General features: G+C 43.1%; 2 protein-coding genes across 4 annotated transcripts; one reads left to right on the forward strand and one right to left on the reverse strand.

Moving 5' to 3' along the window:
- Window positions 1-476: 476 nt before the first annotated feature.
- gabpa (GA binding protein transcription factor subunit alpha) lies at window positions 477-11,288 on the reverse strand. Of its 2 annotated transcripts, none has more exons than XM_080018539.1 (10): window positions 11,208-11,288; window positions 9,370-9,471; window positions 9,109-9,253; window positions 8,380-8,464; window positions 8,007-8,231; window positions 7,726-7,920; window positions 7,021-7,077; window positions 3,316-3,441; window positions 2,430-2,622; window positions 477-910 (listed from the first exon to the last, which is right to left on the reverse strand). In XM_080018539.1, the coding sequence occupies exons 2-10, from the start codon at window positions 9,441-9,443 to the stop codon at window positions 688-690; spliced, it is 1,323 nt and encodes a 440-aa protein (XP_079874665.1). In that variant the 5' UTR covers window positions 9,444-9,471; window positions 11,208-11,288; the 3' UTR covers window positions 477-687. The 2 variants fall into 2 exon arrangements, with proteins under 2 accessions (XP_079874665.1, XP_079874666.1); XM_080018540.1 differs by lacking the exon at window positions 11,208-11,288 and adding an exon at window positions 11,029-11,061.
- u2af1 (U2 small nuclear RNA auxiliary factor 1) lies at window positions 10,695-17,266 on the forward strand. Of its 2 annotated transcripts, none has more exons than XM_080018542.1 (9): window positions 10,695-10,787; window positions 11,952-12,061; window positions 13,098-13,185; window positions 13,502-13,568; window positions 13,920-13,969; window positions 15,540-15,638; window positions 15,745-15,878; window positions 16,085-16,177; window positions 16,902-17,266. In XM_080018542.1, the coding sequence occupies exons 2-9, from the start codon at window positions 12,018-12,020 to the stop codon at window positions 17,053-17,055; spliced, it is 729 nt and encodes a 242-aa protein (XP_079874668.1). In that variant the 5' UTR covers window positions 10,695-10,787; window positions 11,952-12,017; the 3' UTR covers window positions 17,056-17,266. The 2 variants fall into 2 exon arrangements, with proteins under 2 accessions (XP_079874668.1, XP_079874669.1); XM_080018543.1 differs by having other exon boundaries at window positions 16,905-17,266.
- Window positions 17,267-21,738: the final 4,472 nt, after the last annotated feature.

The following is a 21,738-nucleotide window of genomic DNA, read 5'->3' on the forward strand; positions in this document are numbered from 1 at the left end:
GACTGATTCAACGCCAGAACATAAGAAAAACGCTCGCCACTTTATTCCCCCTTGTGGACAAAAAAGGGTCCAGCAATTCAGGGAACAGACACCAAATAAAATACAAAACCAGATCAGCTAGAAATGGAAAATATGAAAATACACTTGCCCTTGTGGCTATCAAAATCATGGAGTACCAGTATATACAGTAGAAACAATCCTAAACTACGGACGATGAACAAATTATACAGGGCTCAAAAATGTGACATCACTTTCAAACATCCAGACGCACGCTTGTAACGGTGATGTATTGAACCACGGTTATCTCAAGCTTCACACACGCATACATATCCTCCCTCTCATACTGAACATGCTTTTCCCATTTGTTTTATTTATATATATATATATATATATATATATATATATATATATATATATATATATATATATATATATATATATATATATATATATATATATATATATATATATATATATATATATATATATATATATATATATATAAACAGAAAGTAAACTCCCCACTTCAGTCCAACTCTAATCAAAGCGTAAAGAGAAGGCTTTAGAAGTCAATACACACTAATCCTGGATCAGATCGCTGGAGCTGTGTGTGAAGTTGACTCCCAAAAAGTGGTTGAGCGCAACCTCTGTCCTTAGCCGTCGAGAGCGTGGTCGCGGGCCACCCCCTCAACTGTCCTTGTCGAGCGTGGTGGTGGCCAGCGTGACCGTGGTGATGGGCTGGCCGATGCCGTGCAGCTGCATTCGAGCGTGCTTCCTCCCCTCGCACTCCGTCACCAGGGTGTTGAGCTCAGCGGCGCTATAGCCGATCAGTGTCCTCAGGTCGCACACAAACTTGTAGACGAAGCGCTTGCCCTGGACTTTGCTGATCATGTCGCCGTCGTAGTAATACCTGCACGGGACAATGCCGGGAACAGGAGTCACGCACGAGCTCGGCAAAAAAACACCACCGGCATTTACACAGCTCTTTGAATTTGGGTTATAATGCAAAGTACATAATTTTCATGCACCTTGCAGAGGCCCAGCTCTAGTACATACTCACACGGGTATCTCATTCACACACATGTTCAGTGAGATACTTCATTTGATTCTTGAGTCATATCAGGGCAAAATACTCTTTCTGAATATGTTATGGTATATTTTTTTGCAAAAGGTTCTTTATTCACACTTCTAAAAAGACTGTGCTAGGATGTCAGCGCTCAACACTCCCACTAACAGGAAGAACTCTAGACTTCAGGTTCCCAATATAAACACTGAGGAACACTCAATTTGATGTCCCATGTACTTGGGACACACTACCAAACAATCTTAAAATGTACTCTTTATGAGCATTAAAGACAATTTCAGGGTCTCAATTAAAATCTTGTTGAATCCCAGTGTAACTGCTTCCAGCCTTTTTAAACATCTTTCTGCCTTGTTTTGTGCTAGGGCTACAGGCATGAATTTTGAAATTCGGATAGAATTTGAATATATATAAAAAAATAACACTACTCGAATGCTGAAATTGCGTATTCTTTTTTTACGAAATAAATTATTGATTATTAATGTTTAGGCTAACGTCAGCGAATCAATTCAGATGTGATGAACAATAGAGTTCAATATAAGTTCATCCAGTTTGTTGAGGGTTCGCCTTTGACCAGAAAGTCCAGTATTTCCACAGATGTGCCGATGAAAGTAGGAAATAAACCCTACCATTACCGACGGAATGTCCTCTAGTGCAGAGGTTTCCCAACCACCGGCTCACGGTCATTTGCCACCGGGGCCGTGAGAACGTGGGCGGGAATTTTTCAGGAGCGATCTGCTCGGCAGCAGCAGGAAGCGGAGTAAATTAAATACATCGAGTTTTTATTTGCCTTGTTCGGGGAAAAGATTACTGCGGAGCTGCAGAACCGTGCCCAATGCCAACCCCCCTCTACTAAATTTGAGCATTAAAAATTTGATTATTAAAAATAATAAAGCACCCAAATTCGAATGGGATTATGGAGGAAAAAGTGCAGCCCTATTTTGTGATTTGCACTAGTGCTGGGCGGTATACCATTTCATCCGGTAATACATTTTTTTTACATTTTGCAACCGTTTCATGCCGTTTCCTACATATATTGTGGGGGCCAAGCAAACCCTATAGTAATCAAAGCCTTCAGTATATTGATTATTATGACATTAAAATGTTTTAATATTCCATGTACTCCTGACAGCAAAATAAGCCACTATAAAACTATATAAAAGGCTCAGTCATGCAAAAATAAAAATACTGTGATATACCATGAAAATGCCACAATCTTAGAAAATACAGTGATACAAATTTTTGCTCATACCGCCCAGCACTACCTGGCACCATCACAAATTCATTTCCAGGGGTGTAAAATAAAGGTTTGGCAAATGAAGATAAAGATGAATAAAAATGCGTTAACCTGAGGGCTCTACTGAGTTTCTCGTAGTTCATGGTGGGCTTGTTCTTGCGCTGACCCCATTTCTGGGCGACGAGCTCGGGCTGGTTGAGCTTGAACTCCCCTTCCTCTCCAACCCAGGAGATGCAGTCCCTGGAATCCTTATCAGTGAGCAGCTCCAGCAGGAACTGCCACAGCTGGATCTGACCGTTGTTGCCTAGCAGGAAGTAGAGAAAACTGGTTTTATTTCTGGGAAAAAAAAAAGAACAAAAAAAAAAAAAGAGCACACACATTTCCTCCTTTGAGAGCCTCTAAACCCTCTTCCTTTTTGAAACAAATGCTCAGAAAGTGGGGTGGGGTTCTGCAGGATTAGTATCCTCAATTGAACTGATGTTAACTCACGCTCGTCTCTTCCGACTTTGCTAATGGGGTTAAACAACATCAACCAATAGGGATCATTGCATTATGAATTCTGATGATACCATGTTGGTCATGTTGCCGCCTTCTCGGAGCAGTTCTGTTTACTGGTGGTATTCACTAAAGCCACGGAAACAGCTACTATAAATCTTTTGATATTTCTGGTTTTCAATTTCACATGTTTTTGTAGTTTTGTTGATATCATATATAATATAGTATATTATAACAAAAATTTGATAATGAACCTGCACAAATTGTTAGCAAAGAGTGATTTTGACTAAAGGCCCTCTTTAAAGCATTAACTTGTAAGTGTAACATTTTTATCAAACATATTGCTGCCCTAGAAAAGATATGTGTGGTATTGGAGGAATGGGTTTAGCGTTCGAAAAAGACAATAGTGTGAGCAACCAAACAAGTTGAGGTAAAGTCAAACTTGAAGCAGGAGGCCCCGATGATAATCTTTCTAGATAAGAGTGTTTCGTGTGTGGAGTACCTGTGCGGTTGCCAGGTGAGCTGCGCTCCTCCCCTCCTGAGATGCGAGGTGCTCTGGGTCCACGGTTCTGCTTCAATACTTTTATGGTGGTTGGCGTGCTCACATGAGCTGGGATGATCTGCACAGCTGGAGCCGTGGACAGAAAAGTCAGTTTCAGAGCAGCTTGCTGATCAAAAGTACTTATAGGGCGCAGGCTATTCTACTCTGGCTCCTCTTCTCCTCCGGGCTGCTCCTGTTAGGGGTCCCCACAGTGGATCATCAGCCTCTAATACCTTCTGTTCTGCACATTTTCCTCGCTTACACCGGCATGTCCTCCCTCACTGCATCCATAAAGCTTCTCTTTGGCCTTCCCCTTTTTCCTCTTGCCTGGCAGCGCCATCCTCAGCCTCCTTCTCCCAATGTAACGCTCATCTCTCCTACACACGTGTCCAAAGCATCTCAGTCTGGCCTCTCTCACTTTTCCACCAAACTGTCCAACCTGAGCTGTCCCTCTAATGTACTCATTCTTAATCCTGTCCATCCGTGTCACTCCCAATGAAAATCTCAACATCCTCAACTCTGCCACCTCCAGTTCAGCCACCTGCCTTTTTGTCAGTGCCACAGCCTCTAAACCGTACAACATAGCTGGTCTCACTACCCTCCTGTAGACCTTCCTCTTCACTCTTGCTGGAACCCTTCTGTCACAGATCACTTCGGACACTCTTCTCCACCCACTCCACCCTGCCTGTACTCTCTTCTTCACCTCTCTCCCACTGCTTTGGATGGTCGACCCCAAGTACTTTAACTCATCCACCTTCTCCATCTCCACTCCTTGCATTCTCAGCTTTTCGCCACCCTCCCTCCCATTCAGGCACATGTATTCTGTCTTACTCCTGCTGACTTTCATTCCTCTTCTCTCTAATGCATGCCTCCACTTCTCCACGCTCTCCTCAACCTGCTACAGATCCCAATGTCAACATCATAGTCCACGGAGACTCCTGCTTGATTTCATCTGTTAACCTGTCCATCACCACTACAAACGAGAAAGGGCTCAGAGCTGATCCTTGATGCAATCCCACCTCCACTTTGAATGCCTTCGTCACGCCTACTGCAGACCTCAATACTGTCTGGCTGCCCTCATACATACAGTATCCTTTACCACTCTTACTTCTCTGCCACCCACCCCTGACTTCCTCATGCAATACCACACTTCCTCTCTCGGCACACTATCATATGCTTTCTCTCAATCCACAAAGACGCAGTGCAACTTCCTCCGGCCTTCCCTGTACTTTTCCATCAGCATTCTTAAAGCAAACATTGCATCTGTAGTACTCTTTCCTGGCATGAACCATACTGCTGCTCGCTGATCCCCACCTCTCCTCCTCCTAATATAGTCTCCACTACCCTTTCCTATAGCTTCATGTTGTGGCTGATCAACTTTATTCCGCCTGTACTTACTACAGCTCTGTACGTCTCCCTTATTCTTGAAGCTGGGTACCAGTACACTTCTTCTCCACTCCTCCGGCATCCTCTCCCTTTCCAGGATGGTGTTAAACAGTCTCGTTAGGAACGCCACTGCCATCTCACCTAAACATTTCCATGCTTCCCCAGGTATGTCATCTGGGCCAACTGCCTTTCCGCTCTTTATCTTGTTTAATGCTGTTCTCACCTCATCCTTGCTAATTTGCTGCACTTCTTGACCCACTATCCCCATATCATCCACTCTTCTCTCCCTTTCATTTTCTTCATTCATCAACTCCTCAAAGTACTCCTTCCACCTTCCCAACACACTCTCCTCACTAGGGAGCACATACCCATCATAATCCTTCATCACCCTAACCTGCTGTACATCCTTCCCAGCTTGTTCCCTTTGTCTTGCCAATCGGTATGAGTCCTTTTCTCCTTCCTCACTGTCCAACCTCTCTTACAACTTGTCGTATGCCTTTTCCTTTGCCACTTCTCTCTTCGCCTTGGGCTGCATCAGCTTGTACTCCTGTCTACTTTCTTCATCTCTCTGACTATCCCATTTCTTCTTCGCCAACCTCTTCTGCTCTATGCTCTCCTGTACTTCCTCATTCCACCACAAAGTGTCCTTGTCTTCCTTCCTCTTCCCACATGATACACCAAGTACCTTCTTGGCTGTCTCCCTCACCAGTTCTGCAGTTGTTTCCCAGTCATCTGGTAACCGTTCATTCCCACCTATTGCCAGCCTTACCGCTTCCCTAAATTGCATGCAACACTCCTTTCTTAACGTCCACCATTTTATCTTTGGCTCTTCTTTCACTCTCTTCCTCTTCTTGGCCTCCAAAGTCATCCTACACACCACCATACGATGCTGCCTAGCAACACACTCACGTACCACCACTTTGCAGTCACTACTCTCTTTCAGATTGCACCTCCTGCATAAGATGTAGTCCACCTGTGTGCACCTTCCTCCACTATTGTATGTCACCTTGTGTTCCTCCCTCTTCTTGAAATACGTATTCACAACAGTCAACTCCATCCTTTTGGCGAAATCCACCACCATCTGTCCTTCCACATTCGTCTCCTTGACACCATACCTACCCATCACCTATGTCTCTGATCCCCTCGCCATCCCACATGCCCATTGAGATCTGCTCTAACGACTACTCTCTCTCCCTTGGGGACGCTCTTCACCACTACATCCAACTCACTAAAGAATTCTTCTTTCTCTTCCATCTCACACCCAACTTGGGTAGCATATGCACTGACCACATTCATTATCACCCCATCAATTTCCAGCTTCATGCTCATCACTCTGTCTGTTACTCTTGTCACCTCCAAAACACTCTTGACATATTCTTCCTTCAAGACTATCCCTACCCCATTTCTCCTGCCATCCACTCCGTGGTAGAACAGTTTGTACCCGGCTCTGTTACTCCTGGCCTTATTCCCCTTCCACCTGGTCTCTTGTACACATCGTACATCTACTTTCCTTCTCTCCATCATGTCAGCCTCTCTCTTTACCATTCATAGTGCCAACGTTCAAAGTTGCTCCTGTCAACTCTACTCTCCTACATTTCTTCCTCTCCTGCTGTCTCTGGACACGCCTTCCCCCTCTTCTTCTTCTATCAGCCGACAGTAGCACAATTTCCACTGGCACCCTGTTGGCTAACAGCATCAGTGGCGTTGTTAGCCCGGGCCTCGACCGATCCGGTATGGAAATCAGATTTGTTGTCCGCATGGTTGATTTGGCATGGTTTTTATGCCGGATGCCCTTCCTGACGCAACCCTCTCCATTCTTCCGGGCTTGGGACCGGCACTGACGATACACTGGCTTGTGCACCCCCAGTGGCTAGATTCTATTCTACTCTGGATCTAACCAATACAATTTGCCCTCCATTTCTGACAGCAAGCAGCAATAATTTCCACTGAAAAAGGTGGATTAAACATCATCCTTTATATGGAGGGCATTGTCTTGCTGCCAGACTGGGATCTAAATGCATATGCCTGTGGTGTTATCCTAATCATTTGAGATTTGGTATTTGTCTGTGAATAACAGGTAAATGATGATGTTTAATGCAACACAGAACTAAATTGGGAAAACTGACTGATTTATAAATTATGTTGTTAAGGACAGGTAGCGGAAATGCAATTGCTATTTGTGCTCTTTTCATGCTGATAGAGTTAAAAGAAGAGAGTTTGGTTCGTTAAACCACACAAAAATTAGGAACTTTCTTTTAGAGTCAATCTGGTGAAACTTACGTTGATCAATGGTGACTGTGGCATCCTGGCCAGACTGGTCCTGACTGGCCAACACATCTGAAACAAGGGGCATCATACATTTATAGATATAAGATTCTTATCATTGTTATCAAATTACCAAGCTACAGACAGATTTTCACTTTCACCAAAAAAGTGTAATTTTGAGTAAGACGGAAGGCACGGGAGTTGCTGTTGTAAGGATCATATCCGATGGAATTGCATTTACTGGATGGAAATATGGCAAAAATTTCACATTCAGAAGAAATAAAAGTGCATTCAGTGGATTCCATGTCCAATTTGAAGGAGCATCTGGAGGGAAACCAAAGGTAGTGTCGTTTGTAAGGAGTGTTGATTCTCCCTTCAGCTCAGTTTGGGAGCAGATTGTGTGTTTGTGCTCAGGGGCGTCTTTTACTCCCTGTATTTCTTGTCATGGATGCACTTTCTCTCAAACTGGTCAAAAAGGAGCTAACCCCACCTAATGCCAGAATCATTGTGGAAGTAAAAAAAATCCATCTTTGCATGTTGATTGTGTTGGGCCATCTCACAATTTAAAAGGGAAAGGGCAAAGGAATTTGAAAGGAAATATCTTTCTACACCATGTTTTAAAACATGAGTTCAAAAGTATTAGTTTGGTTTTTAATCATTTCCATGCTCAAAACAGTCATCTGTAATGGAATACACAACAGCCAAGGCTTCCCAACTAACACTTGCGCAGCAGCTCCAGGTGGCTCCAGAGGATCTCTCCGCTTGGAACCTTCTGCAGGAACTCCTCCTGGCTGAAGGAGCAGAGGTCTCGTCCTGGGATGTGGATGCCTCCAATCTCCATCTCATCGATGTTAAACTCCTTCATCACCCACACCGCCCAGTGGATGACCTGATCAGCCGTCCACAGCACAGGGTCTGACCGGAAAAAAACACAAATTCATACGTTGAAAGAGTTTGTCCCATATACGTATGGGGGCGGTGCTGGGTGGAGGCTCCCTCACCATATGGGATTCCCAGGCGGACCTGCTCCTTGCGATAGCCCTCAAGTGCCGCGGCCCAGCGCGTCACCTGCTCCGAGGTGTCGTCTGACAGGCCCGAGCGATCCACGGCGATAAGTTGACCCTCCTCCACCAGAGTCCCCTCCTCCCCGGCGGCATCCGGATCTATCACCACCTCCACCGTCTCCACCGGCTTCACAATTTCCAGGATGCTCAACTTCTCCTCCCCTGGTATTAGGGAAAAAATTATAATGACAAAGGGTTGAAAAGATGGAACTCTTCACCAAGTGGGATTAAAATCAGTCAGGTTTGGGATGAAATGGCCTCCAGCAGCATGTTGTCCTCTGTAAAAATAAGAGTGGGGGTTCAAGGTCACCTGGTTTGGTTATGATTTGCAGGCTGAGCTGCACTGTTCCATCGGTCTTTACTCCTTGATCAAAAAGACTGTGGTCAGGATGGAGCTGAAACGACAGGAATTTGGACAGATGTGTGATGAGACATTTGGGAATAAAAGGTGAAAAGGATATCATAATTATAGCTATATAAGACGCTAAATTATATCAATAATATCAAACTAGCGGACGCCGCACTCGATTAAACATTTGCGACATCACAGACTGGATGTCTTTGCCACAATCTATTATTTAAGAAACCTCTTTGGGCAAATTTGTAACTGCTTAAGCTGCACTCTATTTTCCCACAGAAAACCTGTTGGGCACAATTTAAGGCCAAAAAGTAAAATATGCCTTGCTAAAAAGGCACCTATTCCCAATTTGTTGCACACATCACAGATCACCATGTAGATATAGGGGACATAGAGGCGCCGCCAGTACAACTTTTCCACTGGTGACACTGAACTTTAAGAACGCTGAAACTAAAAGTAACTTGTTGTTCATCAGACACCTCCACCAAAACAGAAAATCAAGTTGTTTTTCTTTAATATCAGATACATTTGATGTTGCACCTGATTTCAGATTTTTCTATCAGGGATATTCTCAGATACCCCATTTTATCTTGGTATCAGATCAACAAAAGGTACATCTACTGTACCTGTAAAAGAAATAATAATAAATGGAGGTACCTTACTGTTGTGGTGCTTTCTCACCTGAATGTCCTGTAGGAAGATGTCGTACGCATCCAGAGACAACTGGATGCGGGGCTCCAAGAGCTTCTTCAAATTGCCAATGGGTTCACTGATGTCGATATCCTGTTGTATCAAGTCTGTTGCTGTGATGGTCTGCTCCTCGACGCTAAAATAAAAAGGCGTACGATTAAATGAAGATTTGATTAACGGAAAAGAACATATGGGGCGATTAGAGTCCCACCGCCCTATTGCGCACTGCAGCGCGAAATAAGTGCCACTTACCCTTCCTCCAGACCCGCTTTCTCCTGCCCATCAATCTCAATCTCGATCATCTCTTCAGTCTCACTTTTCGACATTCTCTTACCAACGCCAAGCCGAGGCAAGCTGTGGGAACAAAAACACCAGCGGAAGGTTAACGAAACGGTCAGGTGTTTTCGCTGTTAGAATAAAACCGGTGACTTCAATCTCCAGCTGTAGTGATGGAGTTAACTTTAGGGTTGCATTTGCAGCAAAGTCACACAATTTTCTGCTTGGTCACGTTTTCCCACATTACTGATCTTTTTTTTTTTTTTTTTTTTCTGTCTCCCCCTCAAACATTTAATTGTGTAAATATTTTATGAAAGCACCAATAATCACATCTGCCTGTCAGGATAGGTGGACATTTTTATTATGACTGGTAAAATGCCTTTATTAACGCAGATGTTGTGGTTATACTGTAATGCCAATCACTGATATACAGATATCGCGATATGAGACTGGATTTTATCCGCGATTTTGAGTAATATAATTAAATGTTGTCTTTTAAGCATTACGCCGAAATAAATGAAGAATTTGATAAATAAATGAATGCAATTTTCTTAACTTTGTTTATTGTATTCACATACTAATGATTGTTTTTGGGGGGGAAAAAATGTATCGCGTGTAAATAGCTTATGAAAGCACCAATAAATAGCACAAATATCGTCATATTATCGGTATTGAGGCACTCGTCAAAATGATCGTAATATTTAATTGTGTGTGGGTTAAAGTGTGTTTGTAAATATTTATAAGTTGGTTGTGTTGAGGGTGATTGCTAAAGGCCTCTGAGCCTCGACTTCTGATGGCGACTCGGACAGTTCAGCGAGAGAGCTAGTGCTAATGCTAGCTAACTCTAGGGCGAGGCTTCACTACCGTCTTAAGGCCAAATGCTAGGCCATTAATAGAAAATGTACTTATGAAATGAGTACAATTTGTAAAGTACGTCAAAGGGGAAAAAACTACACGACCCCAAAAACTTTTTGGGATACGCTCCGCGCGCGGCTAAGCGGGGCTACAACTAATAAACGCGGCGGTCCGGGTTTTTTTTTTTTTAATAGTCGGTTATACCGCGGGGCGAGGCAGGCGCTACACCAGCGTCGTGTCGCCCGCGTGGCAAAGCGCAGTTAACTTTCCGCAAAAAACACATCGCACTTTGTTTTTTCCACGAAACAACTGTTCCCGGGGAACACTAAAAGTTTGCATCTAGGAAAAACTTTTGAAACGGAAATGGAATAAACGGAAACAAAACAGCATAGGGCAAATGGAAAGGAGCCGGAAATCCTGGCTAGGTTTACAGCGGCGCTAGACTTCCGAGAGCAGACAAGTTGCACCGCACACCCAGCGCACCGAGCCCAAACACAATCCCGCCCCTGCTCTATCTATTGCCGGCGACGCACACGAAGGTATTCCGCCAACCGGTATTAAAACGCGGTGTTTTGGGATGATAATGTTACGTACTGTTTTGTTGTCTCTGTAGCCTGCGCCGCGGCGGTGGGACGCTTTACTACCCGCGGCTGCGATTGTCCAAAATGTGGCGTGAACTAGCCCGGTGTGTTTGGAAATATCGCCAACAAGGTTGAAATAATCACGACCCGCTCGCTTTATTCCCCGGTTTTCGTTGAACTTTTTGCTGACAGTAGCTACCATATGTGGCTTCCTCCGGAGCGAGGGGCTGGCTCCTGGATCCACAACACCCAGCCAATGCAACAAAATAGCGGGAAGAGCGCGACGAGGTGCATAAAATAGCGCCGGGCGGGCCCCGCCGTGCGCTACCGACCCGCACGCTATTTTTTTTTTAATAAGCGGTCGGCGGGTTTCCATACCTCTGGAGATAGAGGCCTCACGGGGTTCCGAACGCGGTCCAACGTTAGTTGAACGGGCTTCACGCAGTCGAAAGGAATTCATGCAAGTTTTCGGTCAACAGCGAGGAGGGCGGAGACTGACTAGCGGCGCCGGAGTTACCGCCGATTCAAAATGTTTCGTTTTTACGCCCGAACCCGACCCAATGTCCGCCCCGGGACCCGAAAAGCCCGACGCCGAATAGCGTGAAGCTCGGTTTTATTCCGCGGGGCTGGCGGAGGCGGTCGATGAATTAGCCCTAGCATCGGGTTATTGGGGTCCATCGCGGTCTGCGGTGATGTGCAGCAGAAACTTGGCCCGTTTCACTGCCGCACTGTACAGATGGGTGTTTTACTATCTGTCAGGTATTAAAAAGCTGCGCTGTCAAACATGGACATTATCACATTTAACCCCCCCGGCCCGTGACACTATTTCCATCTTTAAGGGTCACCTAGAAACCTTACCTGTTGAAAATGTCTCATATCTCTGTTATTTAGGCTGACCCCCCCCCCCCCCCCTTAATCGATTTAAACCAGAATTGGGCATACTGAATACGTACGTGAATAAAGATTCCCGTTTAATTATTATTATTTTTTTAATGGCTACCACGGGGTTAGTTGGTGGATTTATTGATGGATCCTCTGAAACGTTCGTTGTGGGAGAATGTAAACAAAGCAGCTTGAATTTCGCACAACTCACTGACAATTGAACCATTTTTGTCACTGCAGGCGCTGGCCTTTCACTGGCTCTTATTTTGAAAGCAACGGGCCGGAAGTCCTGCGGCTCCATTCAAGATGGCTGAGTATTTGGCGTCCATTTTCGGCACGGAAAAGGATAAGTAAGTCGTTTTATTCTATTAAATAGGATACTTTGCGAAGCCGAGCGACGGGTTCGGACGCTTGTCCCAGCCGTGGCGTACAACCCGAATTTTTTTTGACTCGCCCACCACATTCAAGCTTTTAACAAGACAATAGCTAATGCTAATTGCTAATGCTAGCTAACCACCGCGTTACGGGCTGATGTAGAAATTGGAGCCGAAGCGTGCAGCACATTGTGGGGGGTGTTGTATGCAAAAACGTAGTTTAAAGCATATTTATCCAGTTTAAATCGTATATACTCAATGTTATTATAGCAACACCACAATTTTAATGTAAACACGTTGCGATCAGTTGGAGTACATGAGTACAAAGGCTGCGTTGCAAGGCTCAGCCAACGCTGATTGACCTTATGTGGAATTCACTGTATTTGTACATTTGTGACTACTAAGTTGTGCAGGTTTAAAATTAAAAAAAATAACACCATCTCCAGTATTAACTTGGTTATTTGAATTTGTGCTCCTGTTTTTCCTTGGACGTTTTAAGTGTATATTGCGTAACTGCCATAACTATTGTATAGTATATGATATATTATGCTATTTCATACCAGGTTTCACACGTAGTTACGTTTCGGCAGCATTTATTTTCACTAAAATCTACCCGTATTATTCATCTATTTTCGCGGCCCTGGTGTAATTGTGCAATCGGGCCATTTCATGTCACTGCTCTTTTGTAAAACAGTTGCTCACCATTGTTTATACATTGCCCCTTGTATTTTTTGGAGTTTGCTTGCATTGTAACAACTCAAAGTTAAATTGGTTATATGTGCAACTGGCAAAATTGATCAGATTCTGACATTTTCTATCTCATGGTTATTTTTTATTTTATAAAAGTAACATTGATCGAGTCCTGATGTCCCACCAAGACCCATAGTTTTGAAAACCACTGATCTACAGGATCTTTCATGCCAATTACAACTGTGATTTTAGCCTTAATGTAGCCCAGTGTTTAAAGGCTATTTTCATTATCATGTATCCATCAAATCTTTTTTCTTCAAAGGGTGAACTGCTCCTTCTATTTTAAAATTGGTGCCTGTCGACATGGTGACCGCTGTTCCAGGTTACACAATAAACCAACATTTAGCCAGGTATGTTCAGACATTTAGATCCCTAAATGTCTAAAAACTCAACTTGTGCACAGATAATATTAATGTGAAACTATTTGGAAAAATAAGAAAAGTCATGCAATCTTTGTTATGGGCATTTCTGTAAAATCTGTATGTGAATGTGGACATGGTTTAAACAAATGGCAGTCTAGTTTGGCATGATGCGGTGAAATTGTCACTTGCTATTTGTTTTCTAATTGTTACTTGCTTTATTATTGCTTTTGAAAGGCTGAAACAATACCTAATGTCTCAGAAAGCCCCCTCTAAATAATTACCCTGTGTACATTTTGTATTTCAGACTATTGCCCTCTTAAACATATACCGCAACCCTCAAAACAGTGCCCAGTCTGCAGATGGCTTGAACTGTAAGTTTTCCACTCCTCTTCTTAGCACACACTGTGCTTCGTCTTTTTTTATGTTCTCCAAATTTCCTATGTTCCAAATTCCCTTTTTAAAAGACAAATGCACCACACCATATAAATCTGTTTCAAGTACACTTCCACTATAGATCTAAATTAAGATCTAATACCCCTAATTTCTAGGTGTGTGTGGGATGGAACTCTGAAAATCCAAAGTTTTTTTTAGCTAGACACTTACTTGTGAGCTATCCTAAAAAAATGTTGTGAAGTTCTTGATAGTCAGTACCCATCACTTGCCAACTGTTCTTTAAGTAGGTTATTGCCTTTGAAGGTGTGTTTCTCTTTTATCGTCACTAGGTGCCGTCAGTGACGTGGAGATGCAGGAACACTATGATGAGTTTTTTGAGGCAAGTATATTTTCTCTCAAATTGAGCTGCTCAATAGCGGGGGAGGGGGGGGGTGAAATGTGCTGCATATTGCAATGACATGCAATATCGGGACAACAGTGTATGGTGCATTGTAATATATATCAATGAAGTGTACCGTGAAAGTCAATGAAAACTGAAAGCGTAGTAAAGAAACTTAAGAATATTACTGAGCAGTGACTTAGTTGGGTTATCAAAGGTGGATGTTAATACACAGGATGCTCTTCGTGTGAATTCCAGTTTGACTCAAGTCCAGAGTCATGTTTCCGCTCCATTCATCAGAAAAGTATGCAGTCTGTAGACACGAAGCCTGGGAGGTTTTGGCTATTGTTGTAATGCTGGCAAAACTCTGTTTAGCTGTTGGTAACCAAATCGGGTCATCTTTGTTTAAGCGCCTTTTTATTTTTATTTTATTTTTTTACAAACGTTCATGGTAACTGTTGTTAAAGACTTGTGGTGTTCTCTCTTGTGATGTCCACCACACACTTTGCACAACACCTATATGGGTTATACAAATCTCATTTATATGAAGTTTTTCACCCAGCAAATATAGTGTGCATTCAAATTTTTAGAAATCTTTGCATTGAATATTCAGAATATCCAATCAGTTGCTCTATCTGATAGGATATTTCTGTTTGAATGCAGAATGTGGAAGTCAGAGCCAGCAACTTATTAAGATTTCAGCCCTTTGTGATATGTGTATTGCACACTTTCACAATGTAAAGGTGATTAAAAAAAGAAGCGATACATCCTTCTGAATGACCACAAATTCTATGGCGAAAAGCAACCTTTCCTAAACTGCCCACAGCTGGACTTTGTTTCCTACCCACTGCTTTTTAAGATGGCTTTATTTGCATACCAGCTACTGGTTTACTGTCTGATAGACATTGGCTAATTTAGCTGTGTTCAAACAAACAACCAAAATGGATAAAAAATGCCACCGTGCATCAGGAAGACAGAACCTCTTTCTATCTTCATCTTTACAAACGGTCTCACTTTGTTTGTATCTTATTTATCAAATACTAGCATTGTGGCATTAAAGAGTGATGGAATGTGTGCTAATACAGTGGTACTTTGACTTACGAGTTTAATTTGTTCCGTGACAGAGCTCGTAATTCAATCTGCTCGTATAGCAAATCAATTTTCCCCATTGAAATTAATTGAAATGCCATTAATCCGTTCCAGCCCCCAAAAAACCATCCCAATTTTTTTTTGTTACATGTTTTTAAATAAGAAAAAAATATTTATAAATAACAAATATTGTAGAGAAACATAATAAAAGAGAATGTAAAGAAATAAACTGGGATTTTTTTCTGTGATTTCATGCTTTAAATTCAATCGACATCATCTGCTTCTTCTTCTCAGCACTTACTTTCTTAGGACCCATGGTTAGTTAAAAAAAAAATTGGCAAATGCTTCCACGGTCAGGTAACCACGTGAAGACAACTAGTGAGGCGCAGGATGCTGGCCAGATTCGCTTGCCACGCCAACTAGCCGCGGCGCACCTGAAACTCGCTTCTTGTAACTCACATTTTTCTTACTCTTTAAACAGGAGGTGTTCACAGAAATGGAAGAAAAGTACGGCGAGGTGGAGGAGATGAATGTATGCGACAACCTTGGTGACCATCTTGTTGGAAATGTGTACGTTAAGGTCGGTGGTTTGATTTTGTTTTATTTTTGTAATAATTTATACATTTTTGAGGAAGTTGCCAGTTTTGCAATGAATTATGAACAATTTACCTTTTTTATATCTATAGTTCCGTCGTGAGGAGGATGCAGAGAAGGCAGTGATGGACCTAAATAACCGCTGGTTCAATGCACAGCCAATCCATGCTGAACTCTCCCCCGTCACAGACTTCAGAGAAGCGTGCTGTCGCCAGTATGAAATGGGGTTAGTACCCACGTACACTGAAAGCGATGAGAAAAGCTAAACCCACGAATTTAAAGGTCTGTCTTTTCTGAATGCAATGGCTTCAGTTGCTTTTTCAAACTACTGTGGTTAAATGTGGAATTTCAGTCTCTATTGGTTGGTTTATTTTGGGTTGACGCAGTCGTGCTTGTTGGTCTAGCCTAACTCCAGCCTTCACCTCTCCACAGAGAATGCACCCGAGGGGGCTTCTGTAACTTCATGCACCTGAAGCCAATCTCCCGTGAACTGAGGAGAGAGCTCTATGGACGTAGGAGGAAGAGGTATACGGCCATTTTTGTATTTCTTTGTAACATTACCATTACATTAGCAGGATGTCTGCAGGTCCTTTTTATATTACAAAAAAGGCCTTAATGTCTTCAGTTTTCTAAATATTAGGCCTCAAAAGTCATTATATAGTTTCAGAAAACATTGACATGCTCTTAATTTCAACTTATACATTTTTGTCAGATTGTGTTCAGCCATATATTTTGGTTTTGTCAAAATTAGTCGGGTTCTTCCACATCAACGTCAACATTTTAGATAAATGTAAACATTTGTGAGAGAACCATGAACCTAGCGCTGAACCCAATATTTGCCTCCTTACCTACCTGCTACTATAACCTTTTCTAGATGAACCCAACTAAATGTATACTTAGTGTGATATTCACCTGTAGAGAAACAAAGCAATGGTAAGATTCCAGTACCTAATTGCTAATCCTGCTATCTGACCTAACAGAAATTGTAATAACAGTTCATCTAATCATTAAGTCCATAACCTACCCTATTTCTACCTAATACTTTAATATTCTACTACCTTAATGTTATTGAGAAATCAGTCTTGAATTTTGAAAAGTTGTCTTTTTACATTTAACTGATACCCACAGAGTATTAGGTAGAGAAAGGTAAAATCGATGTTTTTGTTTAGTCGCATTAAACTCAATTTCCGTATCGGAAGCTTACAATCTGTATTCTTATACACTTTCTCTCACCCCTTTCCCTCCGCAGCAGACACAGGTCCCGGTCCCGATCCCGAGAAAGGCGTTCCCGCTCGAGAGACCGAGGAGACCGGGGGGACCGGGGAGACCGAGGAGGGCGAGGAGGCGGGCGTGACCGCGAGAGGCGTCGCTCCCGTGACAGAGAGCGTTCTGGAAGGTTCTGAGCCAGAGCCGCTGCCACATGTCTTTCCACCCCCCACTAACTGTGTCTGTTAAACTTCATTCCTACCCAGAGATCAACTCCCTGCCTCACGGAAAGGTGTCATCATGACCAAAATGTGACAGTTGAATAACTTTGTTCTTTTCTGTTATATTTTTGTTTTTGTTTTGTCAAGAGAATGCTTTTAACTTCTCATTAAATTGATAAGATTTGTACGGATTCATCTGTATCTGGTTCGTTAGGCCATTGCTATCAGTAGATTGATGTTTAGTTTATACTTTTTTTATTTATGGACACAGTTAAGTAAACGGTGCTGGATAAATGTTAACTGCGTACAAACTGAGCCTTTTCTTTTAATAACTTTTACTTTATTTGTCCTGGGACATGTTGGAGAAATTCTCCTGTGTGGTTGCTGAGGTTAATCTTCCCGCTACAGGAAAACAAAACTGAGAGTATTAAAGATATTTATTCAGCAGAATAAAGAGAGATTCAGAGCTGCTCCAGAGCAGTGTTCTGACAAGCCTACCCCTACTATTGATAAAGAGGGCTTGATACTGATGACAGGTTGTGTAACATTGATTAGCATGTCATGTACAGGACGATGCCAACTCAATCATCAATTGATCAAATCAAATACATCAGGAGCTCATACAATGGTTTGACAGTCAAACTCAGGTCACGGGTACGGTCTGACTGCCATAAAACACACACAATGCTCTGTCAAGGTACCTGTCTCCCCACAAGGTTAAGTCAGGAATGGTGTCTGGTTTTTCAACAGGCATTGTTTAGTCTTGTCATATAAACTCTGAGACTAATTAAAAAAAAACCCAAGGCAATGTGTTTTAAAAGTTCCATAACATACAAAAGACTTGTCCTATGTAAAACATCATTCACAAGATTGATCATGTGCATTTTTCTCTCACTATCCATTTTGTTTCTACTAGAACAACACCTCGAGGAAAATGCACTAATACTACAATTTCATATAATTGAGGCAAAGGGATCAGAAAATTACAAATTGAGTAGAATACAATTATACTAGAGAGACATCCTAAGAATTCTATCTTGTTGCAATCAACTGGGAAAACACATCTAATACTAAATATAACTATATAAACAAATGTAAAAGATAAGAAACATCCCAGACAGAATTCAAGAACATCTCCTCAATTTGGCCAAACCCCTCTTACCACATTTGATGAGAGAAAAGTAAAAAACCATTAAGGATTATCTACATGACAACGCACTGGAAAAAAAAAAACCAAGCTGTGGAGAGAAAAACCCTCTGTGAAGCCATTCTAACTAGAAAACAAAAAAATCATGAATCAAATAATGAAATAAACAGATTCCGCAAATATATATAATGCTATGCAGGTTAAGCAATGGTTATCACTTAATAATGACAACAAAATGCATTGTGTGAACATGACTAACACATTCTATGAGTAAGGATAAACATATTTAGACAAACATCTCAACATATAAGGTGGTATGGAGACAAACTGTCCTGCTGTCATATCAGTATAGGTTGGAAAACCTGCAGCCCATGCTAAACATGTAGATTCTTCCCATGACGTTGATATAGAAGAAGAATCTTTAATTGTCACACAACACACCACACGCGCACACATGCTTTGGATGGTGGCCGGTGAAATGTGGCCTCTGCATTTGACCCATCCTGGCTTGTCCTTCCTCCGGGGGGGGGGCAGCCAGGAGCAGTGGGCAGCATTCGTGCCCGGGGACCTGGTACCGGTGGTCAGACGATAATGTGTGCATGTTTTTGGTGGGGGTCCTTACTGATGGTAGGTGGAGGAAACCCCATGTGAGTACGGGGGCAACATGCAAACTCCACACAGAAAGGCTCCTATGTTGGGAGATAACCCGCCGGAGCACAGTGCCCACAGCGCCCCAGGCAGGAATCGAACCCAGGACATTCTTGTTGTGAGGCAGCAGTGCACTGCATTGCGCCACCATAGGTGAGGGAAAAATCTCCACCCCATTTTTTGTTGAAATAAATGTCCAGAGGAGTCAACATTTAACCATGGGTGGACTACGTTCGTGACAGACACATTTCTCACTTGAGCTTCTTATGGGTCTGGTTTGAGTCAGAGTGGTGAGGGGGAGCGGCTATTTCTTTTAAGTCTCGCTGTGGAACTGTGTTCCAGGGTTGGATGATCAATAGGACGATAGCAATGATAATGAGAAGGACGATCACACAGGAAATTGCGTCATCCTTTTCAAGTACAAGTACTGCGTGGGATATCCTCCCCGTGGAGGCAGAGGTTACGAGCACATACTCCGTTGGGATCGTGATCTCATTTCATGTCCGATGATTCTCCGTTGTCGTTTATCCAGTCCTCTGGAAGGTTGCAGACTTTCTTGCAATGAGATGCGTGGACCCACGTTCGTCATTCTGCCACCTTGACTGCTGCTGTGGTGGTGAGGAGGATCTGGGACTGTTCCAGATTCCTGGGAATCTGGCAGAGTTCCAACCTCCGACCCAGTCGCCTGGTCAGAGGTTGTGTAGTGGTCCTTCAAGTGGGACGGGTAGGGCTGCTCTGACCTGGGCACACCGACTTAAACACTTGGGTGGGAGACACACATTATGACAACTTTGTTTGGTCTAGGTCCACGATTGCAAAAGTGGGATACGTGTAATAATTCTGTGATTTCCCAAACAGTTTTGTTGAACAGCCGACTATAGGATCAGTACAAAAATAAATGTATGCACCTAGTGGAACAACGGAATAATATTATCACAGTGTCTAAAATGTAGGAGATAATGTCCATAAAATATTGATTAGGCTACAAAATGCCCGACTGTTATTCATGCAGGGTTTTTAAACTTTCCTAGAATGCATTTCTCGAATGTTGCCTGAACATAATCCCATCTACGCAATCCATTCATAAAGTAAAAACTAAAAATGATAAATACTAAACTGGACAATCTGATCACTACTGGTTTACGTGATGTAATTCGTATGTGGCTTTTGTCGACAGAAGACAGACCTCGCCTCGACAGATCGTCCTCGCATTCCCGTCACCACTAATGGCAGGAACGCAACTAAACTGAGCTTACCTTTACTGGGATTCCATGATGAAAAACATGTCAATTACCGCCAAACAATATTTCAACCATGACAGGGAGTCGTCTTGATCAGTCCGTCATGAGGCGTTTGATAAGAGTCAATAACAGTGAAACATTTTGATGTTCCCGGGACTTGAGACAAAATCGTAGTGGGATTAGATACAACAGGCGCCCTGAGGGGAATAGCGTCATTTACGGCGCACAAAATCCTGAACAAAACGGCAGGAGACTCCATCCGCCATCCTGACAGGCCGGTATCGTTGTGTCGCATGGGGATGAGGGACACGGTACAACAACGCCTGCTTCTCAGAGCGATTCAAACACTGGGGTTATACCGAACACGGCGTCTGGTCTAAAACAGATATGGCGGTTTGCGTGGTGGGTAGGAGGATTTTGGTGTGACTACGAGGGGGAGATGCCCCCTTCACGGGTCCAACATCATATTTGGTTTTGGCCCGGATTATCTCTGGCAAGGGCATCTCTTATGCGGGGTGTTCCTCAGAGTTAAAGTTAGTAAAAAAAAAATCCCTTTTGCGCTTTCTTTTGTCGTAAGAACAGGGAGGCGGTGGATTGATCTGTAAAGGTGGATTGATAAGGAAAGCAGCAAACATTACTTTTTGGGCTAAATTGACTTCCGTCGGGATGCTCCTGCCAATCGATTATGCAAGCACATTTGGCAACCCAAGGGCCAACAGATTGCCATGATAAATTTGATAGTTTTTCCAACGACACATGCGGAAGGGTACATAAACAGGATAGCAACATCCTGTGCTGGGGTCAATTTGACCGTTAACGCACAATATTGTGGTGAGCGGAGAACTCCTTTCCCTCATAACAATTGACACTGATGACTTTCCCTTAACTGTATCTTCTCAAATTCCTCATCTTTTCCTTCATCCCTACTCCTGACGGCACAACGCAATTCTGGGGAGGTGGTGTTAAAATCCCCGCTGGGTTTCCACAATTCCCTAGCTTTCCCTATCAATTCACTCAGGAGGATTTAAATGTATATTTAACACAACGCAGACAATTCATTCTATTTCATAATTATAGAACCCAGAATCTGGATTGTGGCGCCTCGTGCTGATTACGCCCATTTTAGTATTTCTAGCGCTTATAGAGCTTATTGTGCGTAATCACCGGATGTCATGACATTTCACCGGATGGCCGTATGTATGTGACAAATAACCTCTCGAGTCTCGAATCTTGAAGTAGAAAATAAGGAAAAGCACCAAAACTTCAGGATTCCAACAACCACATCTGTTGAAGCATTTCGATATTGCCCTATGTTTTTCACCCGGTTTATTCGGGTATTCGGGTCCCAGTGAGAGCCAAAATACAAAGTTATTTGTTGTGTCGCGTGTGATGCGACGCCAGCGTTTCCGTGAAGCTCTTATCACGTCGTCGCCCCGAAAAGGCCAAAACGTTGGGGGTGAGACCTCCGATTCAAACGGAAGTGCGAGCGCCACCGCGCCCGCAAGGTCCCCCGTTCCGGACGCAGACGTTTGCGTCCACCCCGCTGCTTCACTTTTCCGCCCCGTAGCTTTTTCCCGTCCTCTTCAGACGTGTGAGCGCGTCTTTCGAGGCCTGTCGAAGGCC

The sequence above is a fragment of the Zeus faber genome (genome assembly GCF_960531495.2).
Source record: "Zeus faber genome assembly, chromosome: 18".
NCBI lineage: Eukaryota > Metazoa > Chordata > Actinopteri > Zeiformes > Zeidae > Zeus > Zeus faber.

What these genes read in the sequence shown, in the direction of transcription:
- u2af1 (XM_080018542.1), top strand. Translation starts at nt 12,018, where the DNA reads ATGGCTGAGTATTTGGCGTCCATTTTCGGCACGGAAAAGGATAA. An exon ending in TTCGGCACGGAAAAGGATAA is followed by an intron (nt 12,062 to 13,097) that starts GTAAGTCGTTTT and finishes TTTTCTTCAAAG; the next exon opens with GGTGAACTGCTCCTTCTATT. An exon ending in ATAAACCAACATTTAGCCAG is followed by an intron (nt 13,186 to 13,501) that starts GTATGTTCAGAC and finishes TTTGTATTTCAG; the next exon opens with ACTATTGCCCTCTTAAACAT.
- gabpa (XM_080018539.1), bottom strand. Translation starts at nt 9,443, where the DNA reads ATGTCGAAAAGTGAGACTGAAGAGATGATCGAGATTGAGATTGATGGG. An exon ending in AAAGCGGGTCTGGAGGAAGG is followed by an intron (nt 9,254 to 9,369) that starts GTAAGTGGCACT and finishes TTTTTATTTTAG; the next exon opens with CGTCGAGGAGCAGACCATCA. An exon ending in AAACTCAGTAGAGCCCTCAG is followed by an intron (nt 911 to 2,429) that starts GTTAACGCATTT and finishes TGTCCCGTGCAG; the next exon opens with GTATTACTACGACGGCGACA.